Source organism: Trachypithecus francoisi, unplaced genomic scaffold, assembly GCF_009764315.1.
Source record: "Trachypithecus francoisi isolate TF-2019V2 unplaced genomic scaffold, Tfra_2.0 Lachesis_group13, whole genome shotgun sequence".
Lineage (NCBI taxonomy): Eukaryota > Metazoa > Chordata > Mammalia > Primates > Cercopithecidae > Trachypithecus > Trachypithecus francoisi.
The window spans coordinates 720964-742057 of NW_022681458.1; the positions used below are offsets into that span (position 1 = coordinate 720964).

The window sequence follows — 21094 nt, forward strand, 5'->3', positions numbered from 1 at the left end:
GCACCCACAGCACGCCCGCACCCCCAGCAGAGCGCGCCCGCACCCCCAGCACGCCCACACCCACAGCAGAGCGCGCCCGCACCCACAGCACGCCCGCACCCACAGCACGCCCACACCCACAGCACGCCCAACCCACAGCAGAACACAACTGCAAATGACCCAAGCCAAACATGCAGCAGCCCAGCAGCAGGAGGGGTTGCCACGGATGCTGGGCACAGATGGAGCTCGCACAGTGTCCTACAGCAGACGCCAGACAGCGTCCCCAGTTCCATCCCTGCTTGGTGGCCAAGGTGGTGGCTACTCTGGATGGGAGAGGGTCACAGGCAGGGTAGGGCATGTGGGCATCGGGGCCCTGGATGGGAGAGAGGGTCACAGGGTAGGGCGCACGTGGGCGTCGGGTGATGTGAACTTGCCTCTGACCCACATGCTGGTTGCAGGAGTTTGTTCACCTGGAAGCCTGTGTGACCTGAGCATTTTCTTACGTTTCAATAAATTCAACTTAAAACTTTGGAGTTTAAGACAGTAACAATAAAAGCAACCAGCTGGAAGGAGGTACACGTGGGTTTGTAATAAGCACTCTGCTGAGTGAAAGCACACATGGAATGGCTGAGCGGGGTCCCCGTCTGTGTAAGTTTCCGAGGTTCCCGCCCCGGGTCGTGTGTGCTGTCCACCATGCTCTGGCCCGTGGTGTCCAGCCTTGGAACCCCGTGAGCCCCTCATTCCTGCCGGAAGAGCCCTTACATGCAGGCAGAGCACAGTGCTCTTAAGAGGCAGGTGAACAAGTGGCAAATCCTAAAGAAATGCCACAAGCAAGCACGCTGCCCTCAGGCCAGGCATCGCTGCGGGTTAAATAGAACACAGGTGAAGATGTTCAGGAGGAGGCCTTTTCTGTGGAGTAAGTTTGGCAGTACTCATCAGAGCACATTAAAACCACATATTCTGGGCTGGGCGCGGTGGCTCATGCCTATAATCTCAGCACTTTGGGAGGCTGGGGCGGGCGCATCATGAGGTCAGGAGATGGAGACCATCCTGGCTAACACGGTGAAACCCCGTCTCCACTAAAAATACAAAAAAATTAGCCAGGTGTGGTGGCGGGCGCCTGTAGTCCCAGCTACTTGGGAGGCTGAGGCAAGAGAATGGCGTGAACCCGGGAGGCAGAGCTTGCAGTGAGCCGAGATCGTGCCACTGCGATCCAGCCTGGGCGACAGAGACAGACTCCGTCTCAAAAAAAAAAAAAAAACCACATATTTTTTCCCCCCAAGACAGAGTCTCACTCTGTCGCCCAGGCTGGAGTGCAGTGGCGTGATCTCGGCTCACTACAACCTCCGCCTCCCGGGTTCAAGCAATTCTCCTGCCTCAGCCTCCCAAGTAGCTGGGATTACAGATGCCCGCCACCACACCCAGAATAACTTGTATTTTTAGTAAAGACAGGGTTTCACCATGTTGGACAGGCTAGTCCCGAACTCCTGACCTCGTAATCCTCCTGCCTCGGCCTCCCAAAGCGCTGGGATTACAGTTGTAAGCCACCACGCCCGGCCAAAAACCACATACTCTTTTGACACTTAAGTGCCACTTGTAGAACTCCAAGGAGTCAATACAGATGAGCACAGACCCATCTGTCAGCAAGTGGACGGTTGCACTGGGAATGCTGTGGGGCGGCAACAGCCAGGGGAAGATTCACGTGGCTCCTCGGCACAGGGCAAAACTGCACATCACGCTGCGATCCAGGTTGGAAAACAATTACGTATAAACACAAAAATTTCTGGGGGAAGAGCCACCAGATGTTACAGGTATCCATGCTTCCTCCTCTCATTCCAAAACCTCCCGCATCTGCGTGCTTGCTGTGTACTACGCCCCGAGGAACAGAGAGAAAAACAGCAAGAGGAGCCCTGGGCCAGGGGCCAGGAGCTGGGAGAGGGAGGGAAGTCAGGCAAGGATCAAAAGGACACGTTTAATTGCCGCAGAAGACAAAGAGACACTGTCAGAGGCTGCCTATGGTGGCTAGGGGAAAGGGGAACCTGATTCAAGAAACAGAAGCATCCAGAGGACCCAGACAATTGGGAATGGAGGGAGGGGGTGAACGGACCCTTGCTGTGGCCTGGGACACAGAGGTACAGGGTCTGAGAGCTGGGGCATGTGGGTGATGTCCTTGCACGGACAGCGCAGGAAGAGGCAGGTGGGTCCAGAGGACCTGAGAGAGATAGGCCCTGTGCTTGCAACATTCGAAGGTCAGCAGGTGTAAGAGGAGAGGGTGATGCGGCCAGGGGCAGTGAGGACCACAAAGCCCACCGGCCTGATGAGAACTGTCGTGTCCAGGGGTCTGGGGAGGCCACCGAGGGACCAGGGGGCCTTGGGTGCAGGGACCCTTGGGCTTATGTCTGGGAACAGGAAACAAAGAGGGCCTTGTGAGCTGACAGTCCCTCCCTGCTGGGGATGGAGTGACAGGTGCTCCGAGGAGAGAAGCCGGCACTGGGGGGAAGCAGGCAATGTGCCCAGAGATGACGGCACGACAGCAGCCAGCGGTTCACACAGCCATTGCCTGAGGGAAGAGGAAAACTACATGGCTCACAGGGCTCAGCAGGGGCCGCTCCCCTAAGGGCCACCAGATGTCCTTCCAGGTGTCACTGCCGCAGCTGGCTGGCTTTGGGAACCCTGAAGGGTGTCCAGTGGGGGCTGAGCTGGGGAAAGGGCTGGGGGCAGGGACAAGTCAGACTAGGGCCAGGAACAGGCCATGGCCATGAGGCACAGTGGGCGGCTGGGCAGGGCCCTGTGACCTCAGGGAGTGCATGGGGCAGGAGTGCACAGGGCAGGGGTGCACGGGGCAGGAGTGCATGGGGCCGGGGTGCACGGGGCAGAGGTGCATAGGGCAGGGGCCTGGCTGCTCCCAGACTTGCCTCTGAGCCCTGGGGCTGCTCATCCTTTGCTCTGTTTGTTCCAAAAAGAGCCTGTCGCCAAGAAAGGGCAGCAAGAGGAAGAGGGATGTGACTGTGTCCGGAGGTGCAGCAGCCACTGACAAGGACAGGGAGAGGGCTGGGGGGAGGGCTGAGACTGGGCTGTGCAGTTCACCTCATTCTCGGCCAGCGCCTGCTTAGCCAGGTAGTACTCCCGCTTCACTTTGACCTCCACAGACTCTGGGATGTCAGGCACCAGGAGGTCCAGGAGCCGGCCGATGGAGAAAACCACATGCTGGGAGCAGAGGAAGGTACTCACCCCACCCAAACGCCCAAAGGGCCTTCACAGGCCCAGGCAGGCCAGGGCTCCAGCACCTGCTCCCAGCTGTGGGTGGAGCTAGAAAGCAGCTGTGCAAGGAAAGGAACCCCAGAAGGAGCAGAGGCCACCCCAGCTTCGTGGCCCTGGAGCTCCTGTGGAGACACCCACAATGCCCAGGCACGCATGTCCACACCACAACCCGGGGATGAGGCCAGGCAGGGAAAATGCAGGTGCAGAAAAGAGCTCTGATTTGACCAAGATGACAAGATGACACAGCAGGAAGTGATCGCACCGACCCCTCACCACGTGCTTGAATTAGGCAAAGCACAGGGTGGGGGCGTCATGCCATGGATGGGAGAACCAGCAGGTGCCCCGGCTACCTCAAACACGATGACGAAGGCCAGGCGGATGGCAAGAAGATTCCAGTAGGTCTGGGAATAATGTCCATCGTCACCCCGGAAAGCCCGATACCTGCAGCAGACACAGGACTCAGTAGGTGGAGCCAGGGCAGAGCGCTGGCTGGGCAGGGGCCTCTGGAATTAGCCTGTCTCCCCTTTTTCCACCGTTTCCCTCTCAGATCCCATGTTCCAGTCCTGGCTCTGCATTGAGGGTGCCTGGAATGGGGGTTATCCCCAAACGGGATACTCTGACGATACCTGTGACCTGTGGGTTCCAGAGGCAAATGTGCTGGACATTGGGCTAAACTGGACCCCCTCCCAGTGGAAACGCTTCATTTTCTAGTAGATGTGACAGTCCAGTAAGTCTGTGCTTCTATGGATGACGTCAGTCTACTTACACGGTGAAAACACGCCGCCTGCTGGCCTCTGTGAGATCAGCAGTGCACCTGCTCAGACTGTCCCTGTCCGGCAGTGCCCTCCCTCCCTAGCATAAGCCCCACTCGGCTTCACTTGCTATTTCAGACTCTGACATCTTCCTGTGTTTCTGTCACATGGTCAAGATGTGACATTCCATTTTCTTTTTCTTTTTTTTTTTTTTTTGAGACAGAGTCTCGCTCTGTGGCCCAGGCTGGAGTGCAGTGGTGCAATCTCGCTCACTGCAAGCTCCGCCTCCCGGGTTCACGCCATTCTCCTGCCTCAGCCTCCCGAGTAGCTTGGACTACAGGCGCCGCCACCACACCCAGCTAATTTTTTTTGTATTTTAGTAGAGACTGGGTTTCACCGTGTTAGCCAGGATGGTTTAGATCTCCTGACTTCATGACCTGCCCATCTCGGCCTCCCAAAATGCTGGGATTACAGGCGCGAGCCACGGTGCCCGGCCCCATTTTCTAATATAAAGTTACATGTTGCACTCCATGAAAACCATTACCAGGGCCAACTTTGTAGGAAAAGAAAAAAAAAAAAAAAAACAGAACCAAATATTGAAAGTTAAAAATAAAAATCCCTCAAATGAATGGGATGAACTTTTAAGTGGCTAGACACAGCAGAAGAGAGACTGGGGATGGGGAGACAGTGACGATGAGACCACCCTGCAGGCAACACAGCACACTCGCCACCGGGGGGAAGCGGGCCACAGCCCAGTGGGAGTTCCAGATGACAATGGACAAGCAGAGAAGCTTCGCTGGAAGGAGTAAGATGGCGACATTTCCAGAACTAAACAAAGACATAACTCTTTCAGCTGGGCGTGGTGGCTCACGCCTGTAATCCCAGCACTTTATTCATTTATTTATGAGATGGAGTCTTGCTCTGTTGCCCAGGCTGGAGTGCAGTGATCTCAGCTCACTGCAACCTCTGCCTCCTGGGTTCAAGTGATTCTCCTGCCTCAGCCTCCTGAGTAGCTGGATTATAGGCCCGTGCCACAAGGCGCAGCTAATTTTTTGTAATTTCAGTGGAGACGGGGTTTCACCATGTTAGCCAGGATGGTCTCAATCTGCCGGCCTCAGCCTCCCAAAGTTCTGGGATTACAGTCACAAGCCCCCGCACCTGGCCATCCCAGTGCTTCAGAAGGCTGAGGCAGGTGGATCACTTGCGGTCAGGAGTTCGAAACTAGCCTGGCCAACGTGGTGAAACCTCCATCTCTACTAAAAAGACAAAAGAGTAGCTGGGTGTGGTGGCAGACACCTGTAATCCCAGCTACTCGGAGGCTGAGGCAGGAGAATCGCTTGAACCTGGGAGGTGGAGGTCGCAGTGAGTCGAGATCAGGCCACTGTACTCCAGCCTGGGCGACAAGAGTGAAACTCCATCTCAAAAGAAAAAAAAGAAAGAATCTCTTCCCTTTGGAAGGCTACTTTGGGAGGCCAAGGTGGGCTGATCACCTAAGGTTCAGAGTTCAAGACCAGCCTGGCCAACATGGTGAAAGCTTCGTCTCTACTAAAAATACAGAAAAAAAAGTTACCTGGGTGTGGTAGTGCAGGCCTGCAATCCCAGCTACTTGGGAGGCTGATGCACGAGAATCACTTGAACCAGGAAGCAGGAAGCAGAGGTTGCAGTGAGCCCAGATCATGCCACTGCACTCCAGCCTGGGTGACAGAGCGAGACTCCGTCTCAAAAAAAAAAAAAAAAATTACCGGGTGTGGTGGCTCACACAAGGTCAGGTGGATCACAAGGTCAGGAGATCGAGACCAGCCTTGCTGACACGGTGACACCCCATCTCTACTAAAAATACAAAAAATTAGCCGGGCGTGGTGGCGGGCGCCTGTAGTCCCAGCTACTCGGGAGGCTGAGACAGGAGAATGGCTCATTCCTGGGAGGCAGAGCTTGCAGTGAGTCGAGATTGCCACTGCACTCCAGCCTGGGCAACACAGCGAGACGTCATCTCAAAAAAAAAAAAAAAGAAGAAAAAGAAAATACGACAGGCGCAGTGGCTCAGGCCTGTAATCCCAGCACATTGGGAGGCCGAGGTGGGCAGATCACCTGAAGTCAGGAGTTCGAGACCAGCTTTGCCAACATGGTGAAACCTCATCTCTACTAAATATACAAATATGAGCCAGGGGTGGTGGTGGGCACCTGTAATCCCAGCTACTCAGGAGGATGAGGCAGGAGAATCGCTTGAACCCAGGAGGCGGAGCTTGCAGTGAGCTGAGATCGCACCACCGCACTCCAGCCTGGGCGGCAGAGCAAGACTCCATCTCTACAAATAAACAAATAAATCATTTCCCTTGATTTGTTTTAGCAGCAAGCATCTGTCAAGGTATTGCTTTCACTTTTTTTTTTTTTTTTTTTGGAAACAGAGTCTCATTCTGTTGCCCAGGCTGGACAGTGACGTGATCTCAGCTCACTGCAACCTCTCCCTGCTGAGTTGAAATGATCCTCCTGCCCCAGCCTCCAGAGCAGCTGAGATTACAGGCGTGAACCGCCACACCCAGGTGTTTTATTTTGTTTTTGAGATGGAGTCTCTATCACCCAGGCTGCAGTGCAGTGCACACGGCTCACTGCAAGCTCTGCCTCCCTGGTTCATGCTATTCTCCCGTCTCAGCCTCCCGAGCAGCTGGGACTACAGGCACCCGCCACCACACCCAGCTAATTTTTGTACTTTTAGTATAGACAGGGTTTCACCATGCTAACCAGGATGGTCTCCATCTCCTGACCTCATGATCAACCCGCCTCGGCCTCCCAAAGTGCTGGGATTACAGGTGTGAGCCACCGCACCAGCCTTTTTTTGTATTTTTAACAGAGACGGAGTTTCACCATGTTGGTCAGGCTGGTCTCGAACTCCTGACCTCAAATGATCCGCCTGCTTCAGCCTCCCAAAGCGCTGGGATAACAGGCATGAGCCACCAGGCCAGGCCAAAATTCTTTTTTTTAAGAGATAGTCTCTGTCTCTGTCACCCAGGCTGGAGTGCACTGGCATGATCACAGCTCACTGCAGCCCTGACCTTCCAGGCTCAAGCAGTCCTCCCACCTCAGCCTCCCAAGTAGCTGGGATTACAGGTGTGAGCCACCGCACCAGCCTTTTTTTGTATTTTTAACAGAGACGGAGTTTCACCATGTTGGTCAGGCTGGTCTCGAACTCCTGACCTCAAATGATCCGCCTGCTTCAGCCTCCCAAAGCGCTGGGATAACAGGCATGAGCCACCAGGCCAGGCCAAAATTCTTTTTTTTAAGAGATAGTCTCTGTCTCTGTCACCCAGGCTGGAGTGCACTGGCATGATCACAGCTCACTGCAGCCCTGACCTTCCAGGCTCAAGCAGTCCTCCCACCTCAGCCTCCCAAGTAGCTGGGATTACAGGTGCATGCCTCCAAGCCCAGCTAATTTTTTTTATTGAGGTCTCACCATGTTGCCCAGGCTGTTCTCAAATTCCTGGGCTCAAACAGCTTTCCCAACTCAGCCACCTAAAGTGCTGGGATTACACAAAACATTTTTCTTTTCTTTTTTTTTTTTTTTGAGACACAGTCTCACTCTGTTGCCCAGGCTGGAGTGCAATGGCACGATCTTAGCTCACTGCAACCTCTGCCTCCTGGGTTCACACCATTCTCCTGCCTCAGCCTCCCGAGTAGCTGGGACTACAGGCATTCGCCACTATGCCCGGCTAATTTTTTTGTATTTTTAGTAGAGACGGGGTTTCACCGTGTTAGCCAGGATGGTCTCGATCTCCTGACTTCGTGATCTGCCCGCCTCGGCCTCCCAAAGTGCTGGGATTACAGGAGTGACTCAGCCTCCCAAGTACGTGGGATTATAGGCATGTGCTACCACACCCAGATAACTTGTGTGTGCGCGTGTAGGTTTTTTTTTTTTTTTTTTTTTAGATGGAGTCTCGCTCTGTCACCCAAGCTGGAGTGCAGTGGCACGATTGTGGCTCACTGCAAGCTCCGCCTCCCAGGTTCATGCCATTCTCCTGCCACAGCCTCCTGAGGAGCTCGGACTACAGGCGCCCACCACCACGCCCAGCTAATTTTTTGTATTTTTAGTAGAGACGGGGTTTCACCATGTTAGCCAGGATGGTCTCAATCTCCTGACCTTGTGATCTGCCCGCCAGTGCCTGCCAAAGTGCTGGGACTACTGGTGTGAGCCACCGCACCCAGCCCACGTGTGCAGTTTTAGTAGAGATGGGGGTTTCACCACGCTGGCCAGGCTGGTCTCGAACTCCTGGCCTCACATGATCCATCCACCTAGGACTCCCAAAGTGCTAGGATTATAGGCATTAGGTACCATGCCAAGTCAGAAATATTCTTAAATGCTATGAATGCTTCCAATCAGAAAAGCCAAGTCACAAAAGAATAATATTTCCGAAGAACCGAGAGAAAATAACTCAACCTATACTTTTATACCCGCTATTTGAAGAATAAAAATGCATGGAGATATTATCATACATATGCATGATACATATCTCTATGCAGACATATGTGTATGCATTTTGGCATATGAAGAGCCCACCAAACACACGCCTTTTCTGAAATAATTTTTTGTTTGTTTGTTTTGAGATGGAGTCTCGCTCTCTCGCCCAGGCTGGAGTGCAGTGGCAAGATCTTGGCTCACTGCAAGCTCCACCTCCCAGGTTCACCCCATTCTCCTGCCTCAGCCTCCCGAATAGTTGGGACTACAGGCACCCGCCACCAGGCCCGGCTAATTTTTTGTATTTTTAGTGGAGATGGGGGTTTCACCGTGTTAGCCAGGGTGGTCTCGATCTCCTGACCTTATGATCCGCCCACCTTAGCCTCTCAAAGTGCTGGGATTACAGGCGTGAGCCACCGCGCCCAGCCTGAATTACTTAAGGATATACTTCAGCAAGAAAAAAAAAAAAAAAACTCAGGGAAGGCAATACATAAGAAATTACTTTAACCACAGAAGTTAAAATACACAAATAAATTTGATGAACACATGACTGAAAATGTTTTTTCACGTGTGTTTTTAACAGTAAAGCTAAAACTCTATGGAACAACAATAAGATGGAGAGATTGGTGCTCACTAGGTGGTAAGGCATGTGAAGATCCTAGTCATACACAGAGAGAGGAAACAAAACTGAATTCATTCAGGCTTCGTTAAGATTATATATAGTTAAGAATGTGTGCTGGCTGGGTGTGGTGGCTTGTGCCTGTAATCCCAGTGCTTTCAGAGGCCAGCGCATCGCTTGAGGCCAGGAGTTTGAGACTAGCCTGGGTAACATAACATAGTGAGACCCCCCCCAACTTAATGTTTTGACGAACGGAGGCAAGATGGTGCATTTCCGGGTTTTTCATCAACAACTTTTCCCCGTGTGCGCGAGGATGCAGCTGGCGCCCGGGAAGGTGCAGACCAACCAGGCATGCACCAGGTGATGTCAATCCGAAGAGATCAAGATTTACCTGGTGGCACCTGCGGCGCCTTCCCCCCCCCTCCCCTGACGCGTCCGTGCCCCGCCTATTGCCCTTCCACTCCTAGAAAAGCCACTCCCGGCAGCTGCACGGGGCGGGCTTCCTCAGCCCCTACCTTTGTCGGGACTGCATTAGGAACTCTGCCCGAGAGCTCTACTGGGTGACTCTCTCGGCCTCCTTTGCCGGAGGCCAACAGACTTCACCCCCATACCTTTTTCTCTGGAGCTAGATGACCAAAGAATAAATGTGCAGTTTTGCTTTTAGCCTTGCCTACTCGCTGGTTCTTTTGTGCTCGCTCTGGTGGTCTTAGAAAAACAAATCAGTTGGTGCCGAAACCCGGGAGGAGACCCCTCCTCAGGCCTCTAAGGGTTGAGGAACCTCCTCCTGCTCCCACGCGGCAGACGGACCAGGACCTGAGACCCGCTTCCCTCACTCTCACGGCCTCTCTGGGGTAAGTGCCCTTGTCTCCTCTTTACCTCCCTCGGCCAGAAATCCTGCGCAGGTCCGAGGTCCATTTGGAGCCACCATGTGGCTCGGGAGACCCGTTCAGGACGGAGACGTCCGCCTGAAGGTAATCTCCATTTTGGCTTCAAGAGCCTCCAGTTTGTCTCTGCTGGTTCCAAAGGACGCTTTGAAGCCAGGCAGGGATCCATTTCCATTTCCATTGTGTCCATTGTGTAAGTAAAGAGGAAACAAACGGGAAACCCCCAGTCCAAATTTCCAAAGAGCACCCCCTTAGGGTGCCTCCTAGCCAATTTAAAAACCTTACAGCTTGAACAAGACCTTAGGAGGAAGCGGTTAATTTTCCTTTCCACTGTGGCGTGATCGACCTCAGCAATTTCTGCCAGCGGCTAGGCAAGTGGTCCGAAATTAATTACGTACAAGGCTTTGGGCCTTATGCTCTCGTCCCGACCTGCCCTATATTCCTCCTTCTCTCCCCTCTCTTTCCAACCCCTCCCTTCCTGCCCAGACTCCTCCTTCCTCCTCCTTATCTACTAGTAATCCACTCGGTCCCGTGCCTCCTTCGGGGCCCCCAACTGGGTGTCTTGAGTCCCCTATCTCTGCCCACACCCTCCTACTGTGTTAGCACCTTTGTGCAAGGTGGCTGGGGCGGAGGGGGTAGTCAGAGTACATGTCCCTCTTTCATTGGCCGATCTTTCCAAAATTGAGAAGTGTTTAGGGGATTTCTCAGCTAATCCCACCATATACATAAAGGAATTTAGATACCTTTGTCAGGCCTATGACTTAACTTGGCATAACCTCCAGGTTATTCTAACCTCTACCCTAAACTGACTGAGGTGCTAACCCAGTATACCCGGTTAGATCCGGCCTCCCCCACAGGGGCCACCATTTTGGCGTCTTATTTCATTTCTCAATCAGCTCCTGACATTCGTAAAAAAACTTCAAAAGGTAGAGGATGGTCCTCAAGCACCAATACAAGACCTGGTTAAATTAGCCTTTAAGGTCTATAACTCCAGAGAGGAGACGGCAAGCTCGCCTCAAACAGAAGGCCCAGCTCCTAGCAGCGGCTTTACAGCCTAGTCATAACCCCAGGCCAGAGAGCACACACCCCACAGACTCCAAGGCCACGAAAGGAGCCTGCTATAAGTGCGGCAAGGCAGGACACTATGCCAACAGGTGTCCGCAAGGTCCCCGAGCCCCAACACAGCCTTGCTATAAGTGCAAGGCGTCAGGACATTGGGCCAGTGAATGTCCTAACCCTCGTCCACCAGCACCCCCTGCCCTGCTTGCCAGCAGGGAGGACACTGGAAGTCTGATTGCCCCACCCTGAGAACAGGTGCTGCGTCTCCACGTGACCCCCTTTCCCAGGATCCTGGGAGCTCCTTCCAGCTCCTACATCTAGACGACGACAACTGAAGGTGCCGAGACTCGGGGACCCCCATCACCCTCACCGAGCCGCGGGTAACTCTCCTGGTAGCGGGTAAGACAATCAATTTTTTAATCAACAGCGAGGCTACCTATTCTGTTTTGCCGTCCTTCTCTGGACCTAGCCTTCCATCCAATATCTCTGTAGTAGGAGTAAGCGGAAAGCCATCCACTCCACAAAAACTCCACTCCTTAATTGCTGCCTGGCCAACAACTACTCTGCGCACTCGTTCCTCATTCCCAGCTAAAAAGGGCCCCTACCGAAAGCAATCAGTGGAAATCAGTTTGGCTTTCCCCCACTCGCCTCAAACTTACTAAATTTTCTTAACTATCTCATACTCCTCAACTTTGCTGGGACCTTCCTTCTGGGTTTTGCCCCTATTCCAACAAATGTTTCCATTCCTCATTCCTATACTAATACTGTGCCTTATTTTATTCTTCATCCGTACGTCCAAATGCCAACCATGGGCCCCGACCTTGACGACGCCCCTTAACAGCAGGAAGTAGCCAGACAGACCATGGCGCCCCTTATCACTATTACCAATAAAAGGTTGGAATGTTTTGACGAACGGAGGCAAGATGGTGCATTTCCGGGTTTTTCATCAACAACTTTTCCCCGTGTGCGCGAGGATGCAGCTGGCGCCCGGGAAGGTGCAGACCAACCAGGCATGCGCCAGGTGATGTCAATCCGAAGAGATCAAGATTTACCTGGTGGCACCTGCGGCGCCTTCCCCCCCCCTCCCCTGACGCGTCCGTGCCCCGCCTATTGCCCTTCCACTCCTAGAAAAGCCACTCCCGGCAGCTGCACGGGGCGGGCTTCCTCAGCCCCTACCTTTGTCGGGACTGCATTAGGAACTCTGCCCGAGAGCTCTACTGGGTGACTCTCTCGGCCTCCTTTGCCGGAGGCCAACAGACTTCACCCCCATACCTTTTTCTCTGGAGCTAGATGACCAAAGAATAAATGTGCAGTTTTGCTTTTAGCCTTGCCTACTCGCTGGTTCTTTTGTGCTCGCTCTGGTGGTCTTAGAAAAACAAATCACTTAACAAAAAAAAAAAAAAAAAAAGGCCAGACCTGGGGACACATGCCTATAGTTCCGTCTACTCAGGAGGCTGAGATGGGAGGACTGCTTGAGCCCAGGAATTCTAGGTTGCACTGAGCTATAATTGTGGCACTGCAATCTAGCACGGGATACAGAGCAAGACCCAGTCTCTAAAAAAAAGAAAAAGAAAAAAGAATGTCTGCTAAACATGTGAGTAACCCGTAAAATAGAAATATATGCCATCAGTTCCAAATAAGCAAAAGAAAAAAAAAAACCAGAACACTTTTACCCATCCACCAGAAGTCAGGAGAGGAGGAATAAAAAGGGTCAAGAATAGAAGGAAAAAGTAAGTATCCATTACGAAGAGATCACAAGTACGAATTCAGATGCAACTAAAAAGTTCAAAATACACAGAGCAAAACCTGAGCCCTACATGAAGAAACTGATAATTCTATGGTTTCGTAATTTTACTGTTCAGATTTGCTCCACAATTAGGAGACTATGATGTTTTTCAAGTTTATTGAAACACATGCAAAACCTCGTTGTAACCAGATCACAAAAGGAAGTCTCCACAAATGCTGCTGCAGTACATCCTATCTGCTCTGCGGGTTCTACGACCAGCCAGCAATTCACCTAGAACCCACGATTCGCCCTTCAGCCCCGCAAAGCTCTGTCCCTTCCCGCGGGGAACCTCCCCCCAGCCCCGCCCAGGGCGCCCCCAACTCCCTCCCTCCCCCGGCCTTCCCCACGGCGCCCGCCCCTCCTGGCTCCCACCGCCGCACCCCTACCCCACCCGGGCCCCCTTCGCCTCGTCCTCGTGCGCCCGCGGCCCCTCTGCCCCGCGCGGGACTCACCTGCACGTGCGGTTGTGCGCCGCGGCGAACGAGGGCGGGGCGCGCGCCAGCGTAAAGTTGACGAAGCCTCGCAGGTCGTGGGCGCGGGTCCACTGGTAGTAGGCGCGCGGCAGGAAGTCGGACGAGAAGGCCAGGAGGAAGGCCTGGGCGCCGGAGGGGTCAGTGCGGGGCAGCCTCCGCTCCGCCCCCGCGGACCCCGCCCCCGCGCGCCCCCGCTCCGCCCCCGCGGACCCCGCCCCCGCTCCGCCCCCGTTGACTCCGCCCCCGCCCCCCGCTGATCCCGCCGCCCCGCTGACCCCGCCCCCCGCGCGCCCCCGCTGACCCAGCCCCCACGCGCCCCCGCTCCGCCCCCGTTGACTCCGCCCCCGCTCCCGCCGCCCCGCTGACCCCGCCCCCGCGCGCCCCCCCTCCGCCCCCGCGGACCCCGCCCCCGCTCCGCCCCCGTTGACTCCGCCCCCGCCCCCCGCTGATCCCGCCGCCCCGCTGACCCCGCCCCCGCGCGCCCCCGCTGACCCAGCCCCCACGGGCCCCCGCTCCGCCCCCGTTGACTCCGCCCCCGCTCCCGCCGCCCCGCTGACCCCGCCCCCCGCTGACCCCGCCCCCACGCGCCCCCGCTGACTCCGCCCCGCCCCCCGCTGACCCCGCCCCCCGCGCGCCCCTGCTGACCCCGCCCCCACGCGCCCCCGCTCCGCCCCCGTTGACTCCGCCCCGCCCCCCGCTGATCCCGCCCCCGCGCGCCCCTGCTGACCCCGCCCCCACGCGCCCCCGCTCCGCCCCCGCTCCGCCCCCGTTGACTCCGCTCCGCCCCCCGCTGATCCCGCCCCCGCTCCGCCCCCACTGCCCCCGCTGACCCCGCCCCTGCGAGGCCCCCGCCCCCGCCCGCGCCTCACGTTGCTGGTGACCGCCAGGTGCGTGATGCCCGCCAGGATGTGGAACCAGATGCCGATGTCCTGGGCGCGCTCGGCCACCGGGCGCCGGTACTCGCAGACGAACTTGCGCGCGTCCAGGCGGATCTCCACCCAGTTGTTGAGCAGAGCGAAGAGCGGCGCTAGCGGACAGGCGGCCACGAAGATGGTGACGAAGCCGAACTGCAGCACTGCGGGGCGGGGGGCACGGCCGGGCTCTCCCACCGTCCGCCCTCAGCCCTCGGGACGCGCCCCCCCGGAGGACCGGCCAGGCCACGTGGTGCCGCCGCCCCATCGCGGCTCATTCCCCCTTCTCCTGGCCTCCTTCGTCCTGGACCGCGCAGCGCCAGGGCCATCGCCCCTGACCGGCCCCAGGCGGCCGTCCTGCCCTGAGCTCCGTGTTTCCGGCTGGTCACGGGCCTCCCCCGGCTGGGTGAGCTCATGGACTCACTCGGGGCGGGTGTGGGAGCAGAAACCTGCTTCTGATTTTACAACCGGCTTCTCCACTCGCCCCTCACGGGAGCTGTTAGGAGATGGCTCTTTGGAAGGGGTTCCTGGGTCTTCGTCCAGAATTACTAGTGAGATCATTGGGGTCCAGGGTCCAGTGGTGGAGGGTCAGGGCGTCCACTCCTCGCCCTGGGAACTGCCTGCTCCCTTTCCACAGAAGCGCCGCTGCGCTGGGGAGCTCCAGGCCGTGCCGGCTCACATGCCCTCTTCATAGGTTAAGAGCTGCCTGCCAGGCACAGTGTCTCACGCCTGTAATCCCCAGCACTTTGGGAGGCTGAGGCGGGTGGATCACCTGAGGTCAGGAGTTCCACACCAGCCTGGCCAATACGGTGAAACCCCATCTGTACTAAAAATACAAAATTAGCTGGACGTGGTGGTGGGCACCTGTAATCCCAGCTACTCGGGAGGCTGAGGCAGGAGAATTGCTTGAACCTGGGAGGTAGAGGTCAGAGTGAGCTGAGATGGTGCCACTGCACTCCAGCCTGGGCGACAGAGGGAGACTCCGTCTCAAAAAACAAAACGAAAACAGGCCCGGGACGGTAGCTCACGCCTGTGATCCCAGCACTTTGGGAGGCCGAGGCGGGCGGATCATGAGGTCAGGAGATCAGGACTATCCTGGCTAACATGGTGAAACCCCCTCTCTACTAAAAATACAAAAAATTAGCTGGGTGTGGTGGTGGGCGCCTGTAGTCCCAGCTACTCGGGAGGCTGAGGCAGGAGAATGGCGTGAACCCGGAAGGCGAAGCTTGCAGTGAGCCGAGATTGCACCACTGCACTCCAGCCTGGGTAACAAAGTGAGATTCCATCTTAAAAAAACAAAAAAACAAAACAAAACAAAAATAGTGCCTGATGATTCCTTCTCCCTTTGTCAGCTCAGAGTCAGACCCTGTGCTGCAACGACAGCACAGGTGGTGCAGACCCGCCCTCCAGAGTGCACCACCTGTGCAGGCAATGAGCCACTAGTACTGGCCACCACCTGTCAAGGTGACAGTTGTGGCTCCGCAGATAGCGTGAGCATTGAGGAGATTTCTGGGGACATCGGCTCTCCAGGCCGCTGCCTGGCAGTGTGGCTTCACCCTTGGAGGGCTTCTGTCAGCCGCCAGGGCCTGCTCTCCTAATTCTTCCCTTGCTCTGGCCCATGCTTTCTAGGTCCAGGGACCCTAGGGGAGCTCCGCAACGACCCCGGGGGCCTCCTCCCTGTGCCGGTGTCCCTCTGTCCTCAGCCAACCCTCCTGGGTGCCCCTCTGTCCTCAGCCAACCCTCCTGGGTGCCCCTCTGTCCTCAGCCAACCCTCCTGGGTGCCCCTCTGTCCTCAGCCAACCCTCCTGGGCACTCTCAGGGGAAAAGAATTCCTTTCTGGATTCTCCACAGGCCCCACCCTCTGTCCCCACCCCACCACCACAGCACATTTCAGGGCAGGTGTAGACAGAGCAATGTCAGGCTGGGAGGTCCCTGAGCAGAGTGGCTGCCCATCCCTGCCCACGGCGCCAGCCACTGCTGCAGCTGCTAACGGGCTCCTACCCATTTCCAGGTACTCGTCGAACAGACCCTCACAGGGCACAAGCTCATAGTCGGCCTCCCAGGGCCCCTGGCTAGCCCCTGGAGAAGCTCCCGCCTTCGTCTTCTTGGAGCAAAGCCGGAACTTCTGCCACCAGCCCTTTAGCTTCCTGGGGATGGGAATACAGGAAAATGGCCTTTGACCCATGGTGGGTCTCAGTGACTGCTGTAGTCCTGGGGAAGATGTGGCCAGGACGAGCCTGTTGCTTTGCAATTCAAGGCAGCAGGGAGGGGTGGGGTCTGGGGCCCAAGGGGTGGACACAGTGAGAGCCAAGACCTTTGCAGATTGGACTCAGTGAAAGCCTCTGTGTCTGTTGGCCAGATGCAGAGGGGCGGTCCACCCTCCCAGCCCCCTGCAGTGTTCCTTAAGGCATTAGGGGTAATGGGCTCCTCCCAGAATTGCAAAGCAGTGCCCAAGAGCTCTGCCAAGGTTGGGAGCGAGTGGATGAGGACCACTGTTGTGTCCCAGGGAAAGCAGATGTCATGGAGGCCCACGTGTTGGGTTCGTCCTACCGGGGACGTGTGTGTGTTGCCTTATCACACTGTCACTTGTCCCCGCCCTGCTCCTGCCAGGCACGGAGCTCCACCCTGCACCTTATGGTCTTGTGGTTTCACAGCACCAATAGTCCCCAGAGGCAGGGCCACCTCTCAGGATGTGGCGTGGCCACCATCTCCCAACTGCTATTTGTGGTGGCCCAGAAAAGGCAGTGCTGATTTGGGCGCTGTCTTCTGCAGGGAGATCAGGTGTTGAGGGGGCGCTGGGAGGGCGCTCAGATCAGTCTGGCCTTGAGCGGGAGGAGAGGCCCTGGGCAGCCTCTGTGAAGGACTCTGGCTTGAGAGGGGGACCCAGTTGCCTTGATGGGGGCCACAGTGCCTGCCAGTAGAGGTGGCACTAAGGAGATGGGAGCCTTGTGGTCAGGATGTCTCTGGCAAGGGCGTCTGAGGCAGACGTGTCTGAGGATCAACCCTGGGCCTGGGGCCTCCTTTTCCTCCTCCCTCTTGTGCTACATTGGGGGCTGGGGATGCCAAGGAACACCCTAGCCCAGCCGCAGCATCCCTGAATGGACACAGCCATCACCCCAGCCTGGACCCAGGATCCCAGACCCCTCCCCAGCCAAAGCTGGTCCCAGGGGTAGCGCCTTCCACAACCATAACCCAGAAGACCTCAGCCAGCCACATGGCAGCTGCAGGGCTGGCAGCCCAGAGCCCGGGGCAGATGGCCGGGCACACTCCCCATCCCCCTCCCCAGGCAAGGTGCTGATGTCCAGGAAGGGATGGACCCTGCCTTCCCTTCACCTCTTCTCCCAGCTAGGGCTGGGCTGGAGGCTGCTACCACCAGGTGCTCTGGGGTCCCTTGGTCCTTGGATGCCACCCAGGGTGGAGTGGGGGACTCACGGGATGAGGACCTCTTGCATGTTGTTGATGACCTGCTTGCCCACCATGATGACCAGGAGCTCCTGTGCCAGCTCGATGAGGCAGCCTCCGGCTGTGCACTACGGCAGCAGGGCTCAGGTTAGCTGGGAGAGGGACCAGCCACTCGCCCACCCATTCCTTCTTGTCTCAAAGCTGGCCCTCTTCCTGGCCCCCCACCTCCCTTCTGACATGCCTTGGGCACCTCGAGGGTTGCAGTGATGCTCCCACCACAACTCCTCCTCCTGACCTCGCAGGAGCCACCAGGTCCTGCTAGAAGACTGTGCATTGGAACAGCTGCAGGGGGCACTGCTATAGGTACCTAATGGCACCCCAGTTTTCCTTTGGAAACCCCACAAGGGGTTACATGGGGCTGACTGTAGCCTCTGGCTTCAGGGCAGACCCACGAGGCAGGCCCTACCAATCAGTGACCCCGTTCAAGCCAGTGAGAGGGGGACACAGGGAGTTCCTGGGAACACGTGCCTTGCAAGGGGTGCTAAGTCCGAGAGTGTCGGCCATACCGCAGGCACCTTCCCTCCAGGTGGGATCATCTTTCTGAGAACACAGGCCATGCTGGGCACAGCAGTGCAGCATTTTGAACACCTGGATCATTCATACCTAAGTCCGCATAGCCCTGAGCATTTTCAGCACAGGAGCCAAGAAAATTCCCCCCCATCTTTTTTTTTTTTTGAGACGGAGTCTCATTTTGTTGCCCAGGCTGGAGTGCAGTGGCACAATCTCGGCCCCGGCAACCTCCGCCTCCCAGGTTCAAGTGATTCTTCTGCCTCAGCCTCCTGAGTAGCTGGGACTACAGGTGCCCGCCACCATGCCCGGCTAGTTTTTGTATTTTTAGTAGAGATGGGATTTCACCATATTGGCCAGGCTATTATCCAACTCCTGACCTCGTGATCCACCTGCCTTGGACTCCCAAAGTGCTGGGATTACAGGTGTGAGCCACCACACCTGGCTGAAAACTCCCTTTTTTGTTTAAGCCAGTTTGGGTTGGGAACTTTTCCCACTTAACAGTTGAAAGTCCTCTGGTTGGTCCATTGTGGCACCTGCAGCCACACTCCCCACTCCATCCCCAGCCTTCCCTTTCCCTCTCACATGAAAATGGAGAGCACCCCTTTGGGGGCAGCCACTTTGCAGTTGGGCTGGCTCCTGGCCCAGGCCCCATGCAAAGTCTCTCTCCTCCTCCTCCTCTTCCAAAAGGAGAAGAGGTCTTTCAGGCCAGGCACTCAGCAGGGGTCCACTTAGGTCCCAGTCCAGCCCACAGGCCACCTGTGGATGGCTCCAGATGCACCCACCCTGCTGCCTGTGACCCCAGCTGCTGGGACATGCCTGGCCCGAACCCAGGAGGGGCCATGCATCAGGGACAGTTTTGAGGGCTTCTCTTCGGTGTCTTGGAGGGGCTGTGGCACAATGGAGACTACTTCTGGGGTGATGCACACATTGATTACTTGCACCAGGATCTCTGTCTTGGTGTCTGCTTTGCAGGAACCCCCATGACAACAATGCTTCATCCTCCACCAGGTCAACTTCCTCTTACTTTCTGAAAAACCAGGTTCATACCTGGCTCTTAGAGATACGGAGTCACAGGCAGAGCCCACTGTACTGATGGGGAGAGGACAGCCGGCCACTGGGAGAACCCCAACAGTCATGGCGGCAGCACGCGAAGCCTGTGAGGGAGGCCAGCCTCTGCGGCCCCTGTGTGCCAGAGGCTCTGCCTCCACCATAATGGCTCACACTTGTCTCAGGTGTGAATTGGGTTAAAATGGGGAAACAGTAATACGGGCCAGGACAGCTGGGGTGGGGTAGGCTTTTTGGTTTGCTTGTTTTTATTTCTGTGGAGACGAGGTCTCACTATGTTGCCCAAGTTGGTCTCGTACTCTTGGGCTCACGCGATCCTCCTCCCTCTGCCTCCCTAGGTGCTGAGATTACAGGCGTGAGCCACAGTGCCCGTCCCGGAGTGTTGGGTATGGTTCTGAATGGGACATATTGAGGGTCAGAATAAGTGGTGAAGAGAGGCTGGGAGTCCTAAGTGGTCAGCTGCACAGCTGGCCCTGGCTGGGCGATGAGGTAGCCGGTGGCGGGAGGAATTGCTGCAAATCAAAGCTCGAACGGAAGTGAGAGGAAGCACACAGCTCGTCCACCAGCCCCGGGCCTCAGGCACACTTACCTCCTCGTTGCGGACTCCAAACAAGGTGTGGTAGTTGCCTGGGTATCCCACAAACCTAGGAGAAAGTCAAGGTCATGAGCCTTGATGAAATCTTTCCTGTCTCCTCCCACTTCCCTGGGCTCTTGAGGCCTGAGCAGAGTTGCTGCCCCTGCCCTGGAGGGAGCACGAACGGTGGCGTAGAGTCCAGGCTGCAAGGTGGGCCTCCTGTGGACCCCTGAGCTGGGTGGGGACCAAGAGGTGGGCAGCCGCTGTTTGCTGAGAGGTGCAGGGCGGCATGGTTCCCTGTCCCCTGCCTGGGTCTCCTGTTCCATCCTCCACCCTGCCTGAGCACGGCTGGGTGATGCCTGGTGCCCAGGCAGCGGGAAACAAGCAGAACCGAGCTGGGGCCAGAGGGAGAGGTGTCCACCAACCTGCCCTTGAAGAAGGCAATGTAGATGGGTGAGGAGTAGAAGTTGACGAACTGGAAGATGAACACCTTGAGGGTGAAGGCGTCCTCGAACTTGGTCTGGGTGCGGTGCATTTCTGTGGCATGGAGAGCCTGGGCTCAGTCCCTGGGGGAGTCACTAGCATCCAACTAGGGGCCTCCTCTCCTAGGACCACCTTGCCACACACGGGTGAGGAAAAGGCCATATCCAGATATTTTAAAGAAGGGGACAAAGTATGACATTTCCAAAGTCACCCAAAAACATGCTGATAAGAGGAGTTGGGAAAATGGATAATACCTATATCCCAACACTAATAATGAATGTGGTGCACACAGGCGGGCGGTCAGGGGATGGGTCAGAGAAACAGAATAGAGGCTCGAGGCCAAGGCTGTGAAGGGGACTGGGGTCTGGTGCAGGTGCCAGAGTCAGGAGCATAAAAGGCTAAAGGTTACCGGAGGGAAAGAGGGAGGCACAACGCCCCACAGTTGCAGAAGCAGCTGGGCGGCTCCCCTCAGGGCCCTGCCCTTGGCCGTCCAGCACCAGGAACCTCTCCCCGAGACACCTGCCACCTGCATAGGTCTTTCCCTGACACCCACCTTCCCCTGGCACCCAGCAGGAGGCACATCCTCCTCAGCACTTAAGCCCTCTCCCGTTATCTGTAGCTGTGTAGGCAGCCAGTTCTGTCCCCTCTCCTAGAACCTGGGCTCCAGGGCAGGGCTGCCTGCGTTTGTTCAAGGCTATTCACCCCCAGGGCAGAGCAGGGCTGGTGAGAGGCAGCAGCTTATGGAATGAATAGGTTGGTCCCTAAGTGTTTGTTCTCAGGAAATGAGACAGAGAAAGAGAAGGCTGAAGGGAGGGGACGGGAGAGGGAA

General features: G+C 56.4%; 1 protein-coding gene across 7 annotated transcripts in view; it reads right to left on the reverse strand.

The window, feature by feature from the left end:
- Positions 1–1553: 1553 nt before the first annotated feature.
- ANO7 (anoctamin 7) overlaps positions 1554–21094 on the reverse strand; it is a 44336-nt gene continuing 24795 nt past the window's right edge. For 2 of the 7 annotated variants that reach the window (XM_033229497.1, XM_033229498.1), the window contains exons 16-25: positions 20208–20319; positions 19798–19852; positions 17604–17701; positions 16173–16318; positions 14130–14335; positions 13240–13382; positions 3591–3681; positions 3067–3186; positions 2895–2945; positions 1554–2678 (exon numbers count right to left, since the gene is read on the reverse strand). In XM_033229497.1, coding sequence (XP_033085388.1) covers positions 2622–2678; positions 2895–2945; positions 3067–3186; positions 3591–3681; positions 13240–13382; positions 14130–14335; positions 16173–16318; positions 17604–17701; positions 19798–19852; positions 20208–20319 — 1079 coding nt within the window. In that variant the 3' untranslated portion in view covers positions 1554–2621. Of the gene's footprint in view, positions 2679–2894; positions 2946–3066; positions 3233–3590; positions 3682–13239; positions 13383–14129; positions 14336–16172; positions 16319–17603; positions 17702–19797; positions 19853–20207; positions 20320–21094 lie in introns of all 7 variants that reach the window. The other 5 variants (XR_004441472.1, XR_004441471.1, XM_033229499.1 and 2 more) reach the window with 5 other exon arrangements.